We start from the raw sequence: 17,638 nt of genomic DNA, 5'->3' as shown, positions 1-17,638 counted from the left end.
TTCTGTTCGGTCAGTCTTGTGATCCAGACACCACTATGTGACAACACAGTCAGGTCCTGCACTTGTTGGGGCTCCTATGCAGTCAGTACTGCAGCTAGACAGCACAGCCTATTCTTGGACTTGCCCCGCCTAGTGGCAGAACAGTGAAGGACCAGAGGCATGCTGATAAGATCTTCTCTCTGCTGTTTCCTTCTATCAGTGTGTTTCTTTTCAGAATGCATGTACTGCAGTAGAACTTGGGTTGGCCCCTCCCTGTTTTAGTCTGTTGTGCTGTGTAGGGAATTATAAGAGGCTGATATAAAGAAAGATCAAGGTACGTTTTGTCAACTCTATGTAAGAATAATGCCTAGCTTCAGACACAGACAAGATTATTATGGGTTACATAGAGAAATAACAATGCCTGGCATAAGAAACTGCGGAAAGTGCAAAATGTAATCTTAAATGTTGTAATCTTTGGGCATTTATCTTCGCTATATAGTCCGCTTTGTTGTAATCAATCAAATATATAAAGGCTTTATAACTATAACCTGGTGCTCAAGCACAGTAATGTCCCTTAGCTGTGATACCATGTTCAGCTACATCCGTGTTGCTGCAGAGAGGAGTACAGAGCTCTATGCAAACACAACAAGCAATCCGTGTACTAAGCAAACACAACAAAAAGGTCAGGACTGGCAAAGGTGGAAATTACACTCTTCTCACACTATGTATTCATAATGCTCAGCCTATTGTCTTCTGGAGGCAGTGCACATGAAAGATGTCCCTCTGTATTTCAGTGCCCATTTGTTGCTCTGCTCGTTACAACCTGGCAGCGTTGGCATTACTTGGATTCTTCATGGTGTATGCACTACGGGTTAATCTGAGTGTGGCGTTGGTGGACATGATAAATTCAACTTCTCATCAACAAGAAAACAGAAGTGCCAAGGTGTGTCCTGACCATACAGCTCACACAGGTGTGCCGCACAATTCTACGGTAAGTTTGATAGGCCTGTATAATACACCTAGGGGTTGATTTGTTCAAACTGGGGAGTGCAGTGCAAAATCTGGTGCAATCAGCTTCCAGGTTTTAGCCCTCATGCACACTGGACGTTTTGATATTGCTGGTAACGCTAGCTGTGTAAAGTCACATTAAAAACAGGAGTTTTTCAGTGTTTTTGCATTAGTGTTTAGCTGCGTTTTTCTGTGTTTAGCTGCGTTTTTCCGCATTTGCGGGTTTTAACGGTCCCCCCCCCCCATTTTTTTGGGGGGGGGGTAAAAAAAAAGTCCAAAAACGCAGGTTTGCAGCGTTTTACTGCATTTTTTAGCATTAGACTGTTTTTACAGCTAAAAAAAACTCCTCTAGAAACCCTCTAGTCCTGGGTTTTTTTCCAGCCAAAAATGTCCCAACCAAAAAACGTTGATTACTGTCTGTGTGCTTGGACACATAGGATAACATGCTGGGGGTTTACTGGCTGTAGAAAAAAAATGTCAAAAGCCAAAATCAGCTGCTGTAAAAACATCCAGTGTGCATGAGGAATTATTGTCAAAGCTCAATTCAACAAGTTGAAGTTAGAAGCTAATTGGCTACCATGCTCAGCTGCACCAGATTTCACACTCTCCAATTTTAGGCCTGGTTCAAACCAATGCGTTTTTTAGTACTTTTTGCAGAAACGCACTACAGTCCATTTAACATGGTTTCCTATGGGACTTGTTCACATCTATGCTTTTTTGGGAAGCTGCATTTTTGGAAAGGATCAGGGACTTTTTTAAGCACAATAGCAGCTTTTTTCTGCAATAGAGTTTAATGAAGATGCGGCTGAAACGCATGTAGTGTTTTTTTTTTTTGTTGCATTTTTGCCTTTTTATTCTGCCCAGCAACAAAAACATTTCCCCTTTTTAATGAAAAAACTCTGAAAAAAATGACACAAAAACGTGCGTGCAAAAAACGTGAAACTCACTGCAAAATGGACAAAGCACACACTGCATTGGTGTGAACCAGGCCTCCGTAAATAAAACTGCAAGTCTTTCTGCAGTCTTCACTAGTGAATTGTAGGCATAAATGTGTCAGGCTTTATTACAGTATGTACATGACAACATTCCTTTTCTGTGGTGCTTATTAAATGGTAACTGCAGGATTTTTATTTCAAAAAATGAAATTGGGTCCTCGCTATCACTTTTGATTTTAAGTACTCACCTTCTGTCCTATTAAATATCCTGTATGCGCTTTGCCACTGTGTCACATAATTGACTCCCATGTACTTGCAGCAAGTGACACTGTAAACAGCCCCAGGCAGGGATACAGCTGATACTTCATCACAAGGTTGAGAATTTGTTTTACAAATGGATAGAGATCCTGGAGGAAAACAATTTACTTCTTGCATTTCTTCTTTATTCTGTAAAGTATGTAAACATTTGTATGTAAAAACAATATTACTTATACTGCCAAATTCATTTTTTTTCTATACTCATGTTTTTGTGAGGGCTTTTTACAGTTCTTCAGTAAGGTTTTAGTACGTGTTCTACAATAATACCCGTGAACAAAATGGTTTTGGCTCTGCTGACACTGTAGTTTGTGCTCATGTTGATTCACCTTAGTGTGCAATTTGGCATACTGAGCTATTTTATGCTTATTAGGAATCCATGAGCACTAGGAAAGCAGCGAGAAGGTTGGCTCCTCAAGTCCTATTTACAATTGCATGATATTAAAGTAGAACTATAGGCAAAACCTTTCTTTTTTCATTTTGGCTAAAGTAAGGGAGGGTTATAACCTCCTGTCAGTTTTGTTTTTTAACTATCTGTATCCCATTATGGAGATTTCCCTTCACTTCCTGTCCCGTAGTCAAACAGGAGGTAAGAGGAAATCCTTGGGGACCCCTAGGTCACCAGAACCAGTGTCCTCATTTATGAAGATTTCCCCTCTATTACTTTTCTGGGGACAACCCAAAATTTTTGATTTTCTTTCTCTTTCACTTTCAATGATAACCGTAAACAGGACAAATAGAGCGGGGGCACAGACAGCAATACAAACAGACAAGTGTTCTAATCCCTCTCCACTCCATCCAAAACTAAGAAAAAGAAAAAAGGTTTTGCCTTTTAGTTGTACTTTAACAATCTGACAGCAGTTCAGCATTTTAACCTCCCTGGTGGTATTCCCGAGTGTAGCTCGGGGTAAAGTTTCAGTACCACAAGCGGTAACCCCGAGCTACACTCTGGCTTACCATGCGGCACTGCTCCGCGATCCCTCAATCACTTACCTTGCCCTTCGCTCCCGCGATGTCCCTCCTGCAGTGTCCCCGGCAATGTAATCCGGCGGATGCCGGCATCTGTCATCTGGGTTCTGTACCCTGCGAGCGTCGGGGACGTACAGGGGATGGAACGGCGGGAAATTTGAAAATGATAAAAAGTGACATTCACTAAAATCACATAGTAGAACATTAATATACCAAACCATTTCACATACATGTTATCCCTACTGCTTTGTCCTGTACCCTGCCTGCATTTTTACTGTTCTTTCTACCTGGAAACAGAAATGTCCATGGCGTCCAAAAAACATCCCTTTATGTCAAAAGCAGTTTTAGACCAGCTAGAGAACAGCGATAGTAAATTAGAACCACTTGCAGAATTGAGTGATAATGATTTGTGGGGAAATTCGTCATCAGACACTGAAAACGATTTTGCGACTTTGCTCACTGATGTGCGAACTTGGCGCTATATTTCAAATTTCAGTGTTTTTGGTTTGAATATATTATTGAATTAAATTTATTATTATTATTATATTATGTTTTATGATTATTTATTCAATTATAATTTATGATTTCGTGTTTCAAATTTTAACATACCCGGGATGTTTACTAGACTCTTGTTCAGACAGATTTCAGTGAGTTATTCCTAAGAATTACAGGCCTACAATAAAAAAAAAAAAAACATATTTCCATGCAAATAAATGTACCGCTTTGAGCACAGAAATACTGACATAATCAGACCACTAGGGAGGTTAAAGTAAATGTGCATACATACAGTATATGTGAACCTGCCAAATAATTTGTAATTCAGTTCAGCAAATCTTTGATCCAGATACCTTCTACCAGACAGTACTGTTATGTCCTGCTCTATTGATGATCCCTCCCTAAAAATGTCTCTGCAGTTTAGCTATACAGTGTGGTTTAGGACACAACCAGGCAAAGGCTGATTAAATGAGGGAGCAATAGTACATTGATGAAGTCATCCCTTGTATTCCCTTCTATCACGAAAAGTGTCCAGGGTTGGTGGTGCAATGTATTAGAGCAGGAGTAGGCAACCTTGGGACTCCAGCTGTGTGGATACGACGAATACCATAAGACATTGCAAGACCCTGATAGCCATGGGTATGAATCCCCAAAGGCATGATGGGATTTGTAGTTTCATTACAGCTGGAACACCAAGGTTTCCTATCCCATCAGTAGAACCTCACCTATTGCTGTGCCTCCCTTTCCAAGTTCTAGTTGCTGTTGTGCAGATGTGACAGGTGGATGATATTAAGAGAGAAGGCATTTCTGCTAGCTGTATGTAAAAATGTAGGTATTTTTATAATTCCTTGCCCGGATTCAATCTGCCTGGACAGCCTTCTGCTAAAAGGGAGAACTAAAGGCAAGGATCACAGCTACAGTGACTGTACTACGTCTTGATGATCCCACAATGCTACATTTAAAAAAACCTATTTCAGACTTCTACTTTTATTTATTTCATATTTTCTCCAAGGAGTTTTCCATTAAATTATTTGCGCTCATCTAATTTATCATCTTAATACAAAAAGGAAGTGGTGCAGTGACCAATCCAATATCATGACTTAACAAAATGAACTGCTAATATAATATTGTGGTTGCAAATCATTGCATGATTCCTTTTTGTGTTACTATTAAAGTAGTAATTTAGGGTCACACAAAGCAAAGTGACTTTGTAGCCAGATAGCAGAGACCCTCCAGTGCCACACATTACCTTTTACTGTACCTGCCCAGGAATATATTTCAAAAGCCCCACAGTAACCCTCTGGGTATAGGGCAGATGTGCACATTTCCTTCTTATTCCACCATGAAGTGTTCTTTATACCCATACTTGATCACTGTCAAAGTGTTATGGAGGGGGTGGTGCCAAGCAATACGCAAATATCACTTTTCAGAAAAGTCAGTATTTGCATAACACCATTGGTGCTACAGCAGTGGATCTTAACAGCTGCAGAGCACATAAAGCTATTGTGTGGCATAAATAGAATCTGCTGTCCAAGTGTCCTTAACTACTTGGCTACAGGGCCAATTCTGACACACACGTCAAAACAAAGGATTATTTTACGCTGAGCAAAATGATACCTAACATGCTTTAATGTTGCGTACGCCCGTGGAACTGCACCAAACTATCGTTCCTAAAATCTACATAGTTGATGCTTAAAAAGCCTTTACAGGTTACCAGATTAGAGTTACATAGGAGGTTTGGTGCTGCATTCTTGCAGCCATTGAGAACTACTGTGTGAGCTGTGATTGGTCACAGCTTGTCACATGGTACAAGGCTGTTGTGAATAGCCTTGTACCATGTGATCTCTGTAATCATTCACAGATTTCACACGTAGTAAGCAATGATGTCAGAAGTGACCTCTTGCTTACTACTCTGCATGTGATCACTGATTGGCCAATCGGTGATACATTATTGGGACCTCGCAGAGAGGTCCCGTCCGATGATTGGTGTTCCACTGTGTCTGGAGGACACAGCGGGCGCCGGATCGCTGTGCTGCTCGCTCCCAGGGAAACCTAGTGAAACATGGATACCAGTGCAGGGGTGTGAACTTTTTCTTTTTTTTTAAAACTACTTGTCCAGTGACTAAATCCGTGTCCCAATCTACTTGTTCCTCATGACAATCTACTTGTCCTGATAAAAAAAAATACATTTTAACCAAAACTGTATTTAAATCTGCTTTAAGTAATGTCTGGGGCTTTTAAAAACAAAAGGGGCTTTATGGCAGCTTAAATGTTTAATATTTTTAACATTGCGCTGTTTATCTCCTCCTCCCCTCCATGCCTGTCTCCAGCACTGCACCCGGGGACTAGCAGGGAGGGGAGAGACCTTGCAGTGTAATGAGCACTGATTGGCTGCTCCTCAGGAAACAGGAGTGTCCGGGTTATCCTTTTATCCCTTTCGCTGCCAGAGCTGTTTTTGCGTTATTTGCACACATTTAAAAAATCGTTTTAGGCCTGAAGATTACACAAACCCCCTAAACATGATATATTTTGTGAAAGCACAAACCCTAGAGAATAAAATAGCGGTAGTTCCAATTTTTTAAGTCACATGATATTCTCACAAAATTTCAGTAAAAAATACACTTAAGTTAATTTTAGGGCACAAAAAGCAATAAATTATCCAATTTCTTTGTAAAATATAAAAGACGAGGTTGCAGCGAGTAAATGGATATCCAACTTGTCAAACCTTAAATTTGTGCACGTTCGTGAAATGGCGGCGAACTTCAATAACCTATATTTTCTATAGGCGACACTTTCAAAGCCCCTTTATAGGTCATACATATAGTGTACGGAGGAGGTCTGGTGCTAGAATTACTGCTCTCACTCTGGCATGCATGGCGATATGTAACATGTATTGCAATCATCGTTTTCATGTGTAGGTGCCCAAGTATGTGCTTTTACATTTGTGCATGCGTACATATGTGGGGGGCCTTGAAAAATTTGGTGGCGTTACATGTTTGGGTGTAACTTCCATTTAAATGAAAAAAAATGTAAAAAAAAAACCTGGTGACAGGTTCTCTTTTTTGAGACATGCAGGGTCTAAAAGATCCTGCATGTCTCCCCTGTACTACATTGAATGTAATGCAGTGCACATCGCACTGCATTACATTTTTTCCTGGCCTCCATGACCAGCAATCTGTTGACTGGGAACCCGGAAGTGACATCACATCACTTCCGGATCAGAAGAAGGGGAGGGGTGCGGATGTGTCCGCTCTCCTTCTCCTTCTCCCTCCCCTATACCACATTCCGTGGCACTTACCGAACCAGTCTCGGGCCCGCAGATGGGCAAGCAGAGCCCGGACATAGCGGGGAGAGGCTGACACTGTGGGCTGTGTGGAAGCATTCGGCAGCAGTGCTGCTGCCTGATTGCTTTCACCTGACAGATGTAAAAAAACAGGGCAAAAAAAAAACCTGCCTGCCTGGCACCCGGAACTACATGTCCCGGGCGTCGGGCAATAGGAATTGGACATCCCTGCAGTGTTGTGAATAGTATTTGATAAGGGAGGTCTGCAGACTACAATGAATGAAAAATTAATGATTCGTTGATAAGCTGTCTATTCTTTACATATGTTTTTCCCTTTTCAAGGGCAAGAAGTATAACTGGGATGCAGATACCCAAGGCTGGATACTTGGCTCTTTCTTCTATGGATACATCGTTACTCAGATCCCTGGTGGATACATAGCTGGAAAATTTGGTGGCAAGCTTCTGCTGGGATTTGGCATACTAGGCACTGCAGTATTTACTCTGTTAACACCACTGGCTGCCGATTTAGGAGCAGGTTACCTTATAGCGGTTCGAGTACTTGAAGGACTGGGAGAGGTAATTTTGAGTTTATTATCAGAATGTTGTTTTGGGGTTTGTTTGTGTTTTTTTTGTTTTTTGGGTTTTTTTTTTATTGTGACTGCCACTACGAACTAAATAAAAAAATAGAAAAAGGACTAGTTTGCTCATAATATTGGCCATACCCAGGAGAGGTCTAATAAAACGATTTTGTAAGGATATTGGGATTTTGGAATAACCTACCCTATTGTTGGTGCAGTTTGACATTTGGATAGCAAATAAACCACCACACAGCAATAGATATCTCCAACTAGCGCCTAAGATTTAGGGTTAGGGAGAATCCAGTGTATGCTTACTAAAGAAATCCCCCCAGTCTTCCTGTAGTACTCAGGAAAGCCCTATTCTCTAGAAATTATTTGTAAACTTCTGTTTTAAGGGTTGTTAACACCATCTCTGTTTTAAATGCATTGATTAACACAAGGGCACAAACAAAACCATTTGCTCTGAACACATCGCAATGCTGCATTGAGGTGATTTGTAGGCTGTTGTGTAAAAATGCAAACAAGCTGCTTTTTTACACAGTACAACCCCTGAAACACTATGACCCCTGTCAGTCTTGAAGATGTTGGGGGCATCTAATTGCTGGAGTGCAGTGGAGAGGCTGCGGGGATTAGTCTGATAGCATGATGAATCCTGCAGGAGCAGAGGATGAAGTAAGTAAAACTTCTCTGCCCAGTCCCCCTAGACATAAATGGGGGGTTTACCCTTGCAGCGGGATTTTTACTTTTCCAAGAGTTCAGCTTTTAAAGTATTGTCACTCAAGAGAGAATGATGCAAAATCTGAAGCAAATGAGCCAGATACAGTACCTCACAGTGCAAAAAGTGTTGGGATGTCTTGTATTATTTGTAAACCATTGATGCAAACCTGTCTCTACAGGGTGTGACTTTTCCTGCCATGCATACCATGTGGTCCTCCTGGGCACCACCTCTTGAGCGCAGCAGACTGTTAAGTCTTTCCTATGCAGGTCAGTGTATACATTTTTCAGCCAGAATTCTTTGTTAACCACTAGCCTACAGGGCACTTTCTTAACCACTAGACTACAGGGCACCCGCTTCCTGCCCAGGCCAATTTCCAGCTTTCAGCACTGTCGCACTTTGAATGACAATTGTGCGGTCATGCAACACTGTATCCGTATGAAATTTTTATCATTTTTTTGAGACAGAGCTTTCTTTTGGTGGTATTTAATCACCTCTGGGATTTTTATTTTTTCTTAAACCAAAAACCACTGAAAATTTTGAAAAAAAAAATGTTTTTTCTTAATTTTTGTTATACAATTTTGTAAATAAGTGATTTTTCTCCTTCACTGATGTGCGCTAGTGAGGCTGCAGTGATGGGCACTGATAGGTGGCACTGATGAGGCACTGGTAGGTTGCACTGATGGGCATTGACAGGCATCACTGATGGGCACTGAAAGGCAGCACTGATACATGACACTGATAGGCGGCACTGACTGGTACTGATAGGCGGCACTGACTGGTACTGATAGGCGGCACTGATAGGCGACACTGACTGGCACTGATAGGCGGCACTGCTTGGCATTGATAGGTGGCACTGGTGGGTGACATTGAAAGGCAGCTCAGATGGGCACTGATATGTGGCATTGATGTGGCACTGATGGGCACTGGCACGTGGCACTGATGGACACTGACAAGTGGCACTTCTGGGGCCACACTGATCATCAGGGCACACTGATCATCGGTGCCCTGATGATCAGTGTACATGTCCCCTGCGCAGAAAGCCGATTACCTCCTCTCCTCTCGAGCGGTCAGTGTGACCGCTCGAGAGGAGAGAAATTCCGATAACCGGCATTTCCGTGTTTACATGTGATCAGCTGTGATTGGACAAAGCTGATCACATGACCGAGCCGACATCTTTGGCTCTTTCCGTGATCCGCTGTGTCCAAGGGACACCGCGCATCGGCGATTGCTGCGCTGCGTGCTCCCTGAGCCGCACATGCGCGGTGAGAATGGAAGGACGCCATATGACGTCATATCAGAACAAGAGAACCACCTTGCGCCCGTCGTACTATAAGGCAGGGGGAAGGTGGTTAAAGGATAAATTCACCTTAAAGAACATGTTACAGCTCTTGCCTCCCTTTCCCGCTAATACCCTTTCCCTGTGACAGTGAGCGGGGATACTTTCCACTACAGCTGCTGTCGCATTTAAAATTGGTGTGGCTGTGAGTGTGCCAATAGAGGAATTGTCAGAGAGGGGTGCTGGACACTGAACGGTTAGTAAGGTGGATGACCGCAGCATTCATAATGGACTTAAGGAGGGATAGCCTATGTAAAGGTAGACCAAAAAGGTGAGAGTTGGAATAGTCAAGACAAGAGATAACCAGGGACTGAAATTGTAGCTTTGTGGTGTCTGTAAAATCCCCATAATATTCCCCTTATTAACAGAGTCCAGGATTACACACAGTACCCTGGCATGCGGGGACGAACTGATAGTTGTACCATTGATCTCGAAGTCAGGGGAGTTCACAGGGGAGCAGGGCTGTCATCCATGTTGGGGGATGGGGGAGGGCGACAGCCCATATACATGTAGGGAAACCAGGCTCCAAAAAGGGCCATCTTTAATGTGTGCAAAAGGGGCAGCTGCCCCAGGCCTAGTCATTGTTGTGGGGCCCAAAACAGCTGCCCCTTGAGCCTACGCTGCCCGCACAGTTACCATGATTTTCATTAAGCTGTCCCGAGATTGATGAGTCATGGAAATAATAGTTGCAGGTACAACAGCAGCCCTGTCTGCTCTCTCTTCCAGCTGCTGTATGTTCACTCACCTCTCTGTCTCTCTCCTGGCCCTCTCCAACATTTCCTTCCCCCACCACCACAATTCTCTGCCCTTGCAGCAATCTGTCCAATCGCATGCTCGTAGTGTTCCAATCCGGACCCGTCCCCTTTGATGAGTCAGGCCAATAGTCCCCAGCGGGGTGAGAGATTTGCAGTGGGAAGTTTGTGTATGGAAGCGTGATCTATCGGAGCTGTGTGTCCTGAGAGAGTGAGGTGAGCCCCAGGACCGAAAAGGGGAATGTACACTGAGGTATATCACCTGGATCAGGCTGTACTGAGGGTGCAGGAGGGATAGGACTACAGAGGGATGACACTACAAGAGAGGACCGACCTAGTGGGGAAATGAGAATGGAGGAGGACATGGAATGGAGGAGGACATGGAATGGAGGAGGACATGGAATGGAGGAGGACATGGGATGGAGGAGGAGGACATGGGATGGAGGAGGAGGACATGGGATGGAGGAGGAGGACATGGGATGGAGGAGGAGGACATGGGATGGGGGAGACCTGGGACTGGAGGACATGTGATGGAGAAGATGAGACTGGAGGAGGAGGACTTGGCATGGGGGGTTGGGACTGGAGGAGGAGGGCATGGGATGGAAGAGATGGGACTGGAGGAGGAGGACATGGGAGTGGAGGAAAACATGGTACGGAGGGCATGGGATGGAGGAGGAGGAAGACATGGTATGGTCCCACTGAAAACCTTTTCAGCATTCCCATTCAACAGAAGTCAATTGTTACTTTGACTTACATCGCACGAGAGTGGCCACACATGGATCAAAATTCAGCTTGTCCCTATTGAACTGGCCACATTTTGATCCATCTAAAGCCAGCATGAGAGTAGTGGCCATTTTAGCAGTTAGGAAGTCATTAATGAGTTTTAGGAAAGTAGTTTCTGTGGAATGTTGCAGGCAAAATCCAGACTGAGAGGGGTTCAGAAGGTTTTTGCTGGTGAGGTGGTTGCTCAGGAGGCTGTAGATTAGGCATTCTAGGAGTTGAAAGATTATATTACTCCTGCGCTAAGTAAAGAAGCCTTTTACACAGTCCAGCAGGTCTGTATAAATACATCCACCTGTATATTTCATACTCCAGGCTCTTAACAGATTCTGTGACCTTTTGATGAATGTGGGTCAAGTAAAGCTTTATCTCCAAACAACCACTGTGTCTCCTCTTTTCTCTCAATCATTCACCAGCCCGTAGTCGCTGCAAAAAAGACAAACTATATAGTATAGTATCTTCAAACTAATATTAAAAGCTTTATAACTATCAGAGTAGTGTAATCTGAACACAATACGGATTTAATCAACCTTCATAAATGTTGCTCACAATCAGCTGTGCAAAATTGCGCAAAACCTGATATTTCATGTTCTTTCACATCATTTGTAAACCAACCCCAATGCTGAATATACTTTACTCCATATAACACAGGGCTAGAAGGTGTAAGTAAGCTTATTCCTCATCAACGCTTTCTTCAGATGCTCCAAATACGATGTTCCCCACAATAAGATGAAAAATTTGCATGTAAAAAGAAAAGGTAGTTATTTGGAAATAAAGCTTTATTTGACCCACATTCATCAAGGGCCATATAATCTGGTAAGAGTCCAAAGTCTTAAATATACAAGTGGACAAATTCATACAGACCTGTTGGACTGTAAAAAAAAAAAAAGTATTTTTACATTGCGAACTGGATAATAGAATCTTTTGTTATTAGCCAGGGAGCGGTATAGTTTTGTCCTGCTTTGGGAAGGGACTGTAGGGAACTTGCACATTGATAAACTTTGAGACGGAGTTGAGGTAAAGGGGAGCAAGGAGTTGGACCTTAGGTTTTTAAGATTGGAGGGGTCTAGCAAGGGCTTTAAGTATGAGGGTTACTAATGCATGTTTTACAGGGCTGGGGAAGATGCCAGTAGAGAGACAGATTGAAGGTGTGAGTTAGAGAGTGCAGGATAGAGCAAGAGCGTGACCAAAACAGTTGCGGGAGAACAGGGTCAAGTGGTTGGAGTGGGGGGTTGTTAGACTTTTAGCAACCTCCTCTATGGTAACGGGGTCAAAAGAAGAAAGTATTGAGTGTGCAAGTGAACATGGAATGTTAGCTGGGGGAGATATCTGTACAGTTGAGATCTCATCATGAATTGCATCAATCTAATTTCGGCTGTGATTGGCGATCTCCTAGGCAGTAATTGCGTTAGTGGGTGTAGGCAGTGGATGACATTGTAGAGTTAAAGGTAGATGAGAGATTATATGGACTGCATAAGAGGGTGTTATTGAGAATGATAAAATAGGTTTGGCAGGGTGGAGGCAGGAGTTGTATTTTTGGAGGGCAGATTTATACTGGGGGAATTCTTGCTGAGCTGTGGCTTAAGCCATAGATGCTCAAGAGTGCCGCTATGTCTTTTGAGACGTCTGGTGTTGTCTGTTTGTCAAGGTTTTAGCGGTTATGCCCATTTTTAACATCTATAATATATTTATTGATTTGTTTTTATCATTTTAAACTGCATTGACGTAATCTACAGTACTAACAACATTTTTTATTATGTTTGATCCTTTGATTTTCAGGGGCACAACTTGGGACAGTTGTCTCTCTTCCCCTATCTGGGTTGATCTGTTACTATCTGGATTGGGTTTATGTGTTCTATATTTTTGGTAGGTATTGTATGTTTCGTATATGTTGGAAATGTATATTTTTAATTTACAATTTCTGCTAATATTTCCATGCTTTTATTCATTTTTGGTACTTTTTTTTTTTTTTTTTTTCATGTAGGGTCACTGGGTGTTGTTTGGTTTATAATTTGGTACCTAATAGCTAGCGATAATCCACAAACACATCGCACAATCTCAGATACCGAGAGAGAATATATCCTTTCTTCACTCAGAAATGAAGTATGTATGAAGATATATGTGTTGGGTTATCTAAAACAATCATAAAATGTATATAACCATGTATTGAACATGTGAATTGCAGGTAGAATTGTACTCATATTGAACTAATATTAAAATTTCTTCAGGTGTCTGCTAAAAGGCTTTAGTTTAGATTTAAATTAAATTTGTACTTTCTCCTTTCATATTTGAACACTTTGTTTAAAAAACGTACCTTTCACTTTAGGTTTTTGTGGAATGGTAAACATACTGTTAAGAGTAAGACAATGGGATTGATTTACTAGAGGTGCAAGCCACCGGTCACACCACTGCGATTTTAAAATTACGTAATTTGTGTGCAATTTTAGCGCGATTTCAGGTGCAATTTCTGAAGACTTTATTGCTAATTGTGAAGATTTTCAACGATTTCTTGCAATTTTCAGTGCTATTTCCATGTATGTGAAATCTCAACAAAACAGCAAAAAAAGTAATGCAAGAACTACTTTAGAAATTGCACCGCAGTAAATCGCAAGTGTTAAGACACTGACATTCACATTCATTAGATGCAATTTCAATGGGCACTAAGGGCCCATTCAAGCCAGCCTAGATTGCACTGCAGTACACGCTTTATGGGGCAAATTTACTAAAACCAAAGAATGCATGGTAGTCAATCAGGTTCTAACTTCAGCTTGCAAACACAAATGCTCCTGCGCTTGGGGATGGACTCTATGCAGGCTACAACCACATTAAGAATGTCCTGGAACATGCACACCTTGCTGCCCTCAATAGTCTGGGGGAATCCAAATATACTGAATGAGGAAAGAACAAACAGAGGGCGCACAGGCCTAGTGCATTACCACAAAAAGTGTTTAATAAGAAATAAAGTAGGTGTTTACTCAAGTCCTCGAAACGCGTCAACCTATTGGATGTCTACACTCCCTATTGCGGACTGTTACTCAGCGTGGTGTTGACCCAGCTGTTTATTTATGACGTGCCTTGACTTTATTGTTGTTTGTGAGTAAACACCTACTTTATTTCTTATTAAACATTTTTTGTGGTAATGCACTAGGCCCGTGCGCCCTCTGTTTGTTCTTTTCTAACTTCAGCTTGTTCAATTAAGATTTGGCAATAAAACCTGGAAGCTGATTTGGTTTCTATGCAGAGTTGCACTGGATTTTGCACTCTCCAGTTTTAGTAAGTAAGTAACTAGGCTTTGATGTGCATTACAGTGCTCTGTGGTAAACGGTCTATTCAAAATAATGCGCTGAAATGCATTTCAACAGACAATGTGAATGTGCTTTTGTGCTCCTGTATGATTCAGTGTGATGCAATGCGATGCTATGCTCATTCATTTGAATGAGCTGAAATTACACTGGATTGGACCAAAAGTAGTGCACATCACATTATATTGACACCCGCAGCAGATCGCACACCCATTGCGTTTTAAACACAATGCGGAAAACACACATAGAAAGCAGGTTTCCCACACCCCATTCTGGTGTGCATGGGACCAAGCTCTCCAGCCATCTGAGCTTTCCTATATTTTAATGAACGGAGGGGGGTTTAAGAGGGTGCAAACGTAGGTTATGCATGAGTCCTGAGGTTTTATGACCGAATATTTGCAAGAAACTTCCAGTAACGCTGTTCTAATAGGGGTGAGTAGAAATCTGAGGAGGGGAGCATGCTCAATAAGGGTGTAAAGCTGAATAGTACAGATAATGAGAATTGCCCTGCTTCTATTTTTTACAGGAATGTCAAGGCCACCCTCTCATTAAAATTGGAGATAATAGGCAATTTCACAAATCTAAAGTTTTTGTAACCTAAAATTTTACTTTAGTTTAACCATCAACTACTGAACATTCTTTTATTACAATTGTCAGAAAAGAAAAACTTTTATGAAATGTCAGCAGTGTTTGCACTCAGATTTCTGAGGGTCTTCCTGCTTTGTCAATACATTATAAACTCAGGATTTCCTGTTTTGGAGAACAGGAAGCCTTTTTTGTAAATGGATATGTACATTGAATTCAGAAATTTAGAAAGTGTTTTTGAATTATATCCAAAAATTAGAAAATGCAACAAATAATATCATTAACATACATGCATGAGAAATAAAATTAGAATTCAAACTGTGCATATAAAGTCCACAGAAGAAAAGCGTAATATATCCACTTGACCAGATCTTCTGTGCATTAACTTATACAATGTGTGCAGGAAAAAAAAAAAACTTTAAACTGGTTGCTGGATGAGGCTGCCTATACAATTAAGCGTGCTTTGATCTATCTTTTCTAGATGGTCATTTTTTTTCTGGTAAGCATACTATCCCACTTTATGATGTTAAAAGCATTCACACTTGGTGGTTCACTAATTATAAGAAAGAAGATCTGGTCACGTGGATATCTGTTACTCTTGTCTTGCGTGGACATTATATGCACAGTTTGAATTTTATTTTATTTCTCATGCATTGTATATGTTAATGATATTATTTGTTGCATTTGCATTTTTCAAATTTTTGGATATAATTCAAGCACTACAATTCCTACATTTTTTGTATCAAGCTATAATGTTAGCAGCTTCACTTTTATGTGATTTAATATTTTCTCCTAAGCTTTTTATTTTTACTAAGAAAAAATTTGCCTTTTAATATCAAACTTACCTGCTCTGTGCAGTGGTTTTGGACACAGCAGCCCCAATCCTACTGCCAAGTGCTCCCAAAGCAAGCCACTTGTTATGGGGGCATCCAAGCAGGCTCGTTCCCTTGCTGCTGCTCTGCGTGTCCATTCACGCACACAGCTGTGGCTCGGCCCCGACCCTCGCTCTCCTCATTGGCTCACTGGCAGTGATTGACAGCAGCGGGAGCCAATGGCTCCCTCTGCTGCCTCAGCCAATGAGGAGGGAGAGTCACTGGAGAGCTGAGGCTCTCACACGCATTGTAGATCGTGATGGGGCTCAGGTAAGTATTGGTGGGCTGAAGGGGCTGCTGCACACAGAAGGTTTTTTACATTTATGCATAGAATGGATGAAGGTAAAAAAAAAAAACCTTGAGCCTTTACAACCACTTTAATTGAATTCAGAAGGCAAGCTGCTACATCAATTTTTAAAACCAATTCTTACTGTGAAATTAACAAATCCAGTCAAATGCCATTTTAATGCTACCAGGTAAGAGATATGACAATATTTAAACATAATGCAAGCAGGTGTGCTATATGCTGGTCAGGTTGGTGATGAGTAACACAAGTCTGCAAACAAAAACCAAAAATGGGGAATAAATATAATGAAGAGTTGTTCTTCTGTCCAAACAGTCTTTATGGATGTAAAGAGAATTGTATTTCACCTATAACATTGATAAAATTGGATGTAAGGTTTATGCAAATTACCAGACTTTATTTTCCTGGAATCACATTCCTTTAGTCTATTTAACCTTTTTTTAATTTGTTTGTTTGTTTTTTTTTTGTTTACGTAGGTAATTTTGTAATATTTGTGGCATTGATTTATTGTAGCATTAAGTAAATCTTGCACATCGATGATTTCAGCTTGTCTCATGTGGTCTGAAAGACTTACTGAACTTCCTACAAGCCTTAGACACGCAACAAATCTTTTTCTGCTGCTGCTGCCTGGCCATTCTTTCCAGGACTGGCTGTTTACAACAGCAGCAACTGCAACCACTGCTATGTTCTGAACAGCGTTTAGCAGCTTATCTAAGAAATATAATGTAACAAATGCCCATATTTCAATTGTAAATTGTATTGTAATACTTTGTACCAGAGTCATAGTTTTAGTGTAATTAAAAGCCTGTACATTTTGGGAGTAAAATTTATTTTTTGTTATCTAGAGCAGCCTTTCTTAACCTTTTCAACACAGAGGAACCCTTGAAATAACTTTCCAGTCTCAGGGAACCCCCTGCTAAAAATGACTGTATTCACAACTCATTACACATTAGTGAGATGGTCAGTGGGAAGAAAGCTCTGTTGATGTCATAGGGAACTTATCTGAGAGGCAGAAATTGCTCATTGCACAATGAAACCCCTAGCAACCTCTGGAGGATCCCTGGGGTTCCATGGAACCCTGGTTGAGAAACATATCTAGCGTAAAACTTATGGTTTTACAACTAACACTGGTCAAAGTAGGAAAAAAGAATACATTTTTTGAGTTCGGACAAGACATTATTACCAACAAAGTATGTTTGTCCCAAAAAAATTACATGGATTACTTAATTTTCCAGAATTACCATTTTGGTACAATATCATTGGGCTCAAAGAAGAAATATAAAAATTGCTTGGGTCCATAAGAGTATACAGGTGTGTGGCCAAAAGTGCAGCTATTCTAAGCCACAGTTTTTACACTCTGTGTATCCTCAGCAGCAGTCATCTTTAACCAAACTCCCACCCTAATGTTATATTTATATATGTGAGTT

The 17,638-nt window shown here is 41.3% G+C and overlaps 1 protein-coding gene across 1 annotated transcript in view; it reads left to right on the top strand.

Moving 5' to 3' along the window:
- SLC17A5 (solute carrier family 17 member 5) overlaps window positions 1–17,638 on the top strand; it is a 71,047-nt gene that overhangs the window by 27,194 nt on the left and 26,215 nt on the right. Inside the window, exons 2-6 of the mRNA XM_089681382.1 lie at window positions 774–970; window positions 7,327–7,560; window positions 8,459–8,546; window positions 12,928–13,014; window positions 13,133–13,251. Coding sequence (XP_089537508.1) covers window positions 774–970; window positions 7,327–7,560; window positions 8,459–8,546; window positions 12,928–13,014; window positions 13,133–13,251 — 725 coding nt within the window. The remainder of the gene's footprint in view (window positions 1–773; window positions 971–7,326; window positions 7,561–8,458; window positions 8,547–12,927; window positions 13,015–13,132; window positions 13,252–17,638) is intronic.

The sequence above is a fragment of the Staurois parvus genome, unplaced genomic scaffold, assembly GCF_062004578.1.
Source record: "Staurois parvus isolate SC_StPar_1 unplaced genomic scaffold, SC_StPar_1.0 ptg000264l, whole genome shotgun sequence".
Taxonomy (NCBI): Eukaryota; Metazoa; Chordata; class Amphibia; order Anura; family Ranidae; genus Staurois; species Staurois parvus.
The sequence above is the reverse complement of the archived record's forward strand: the minus strand, read 5'-3'. Positions and strand labels throughout refer to the sequence as shown.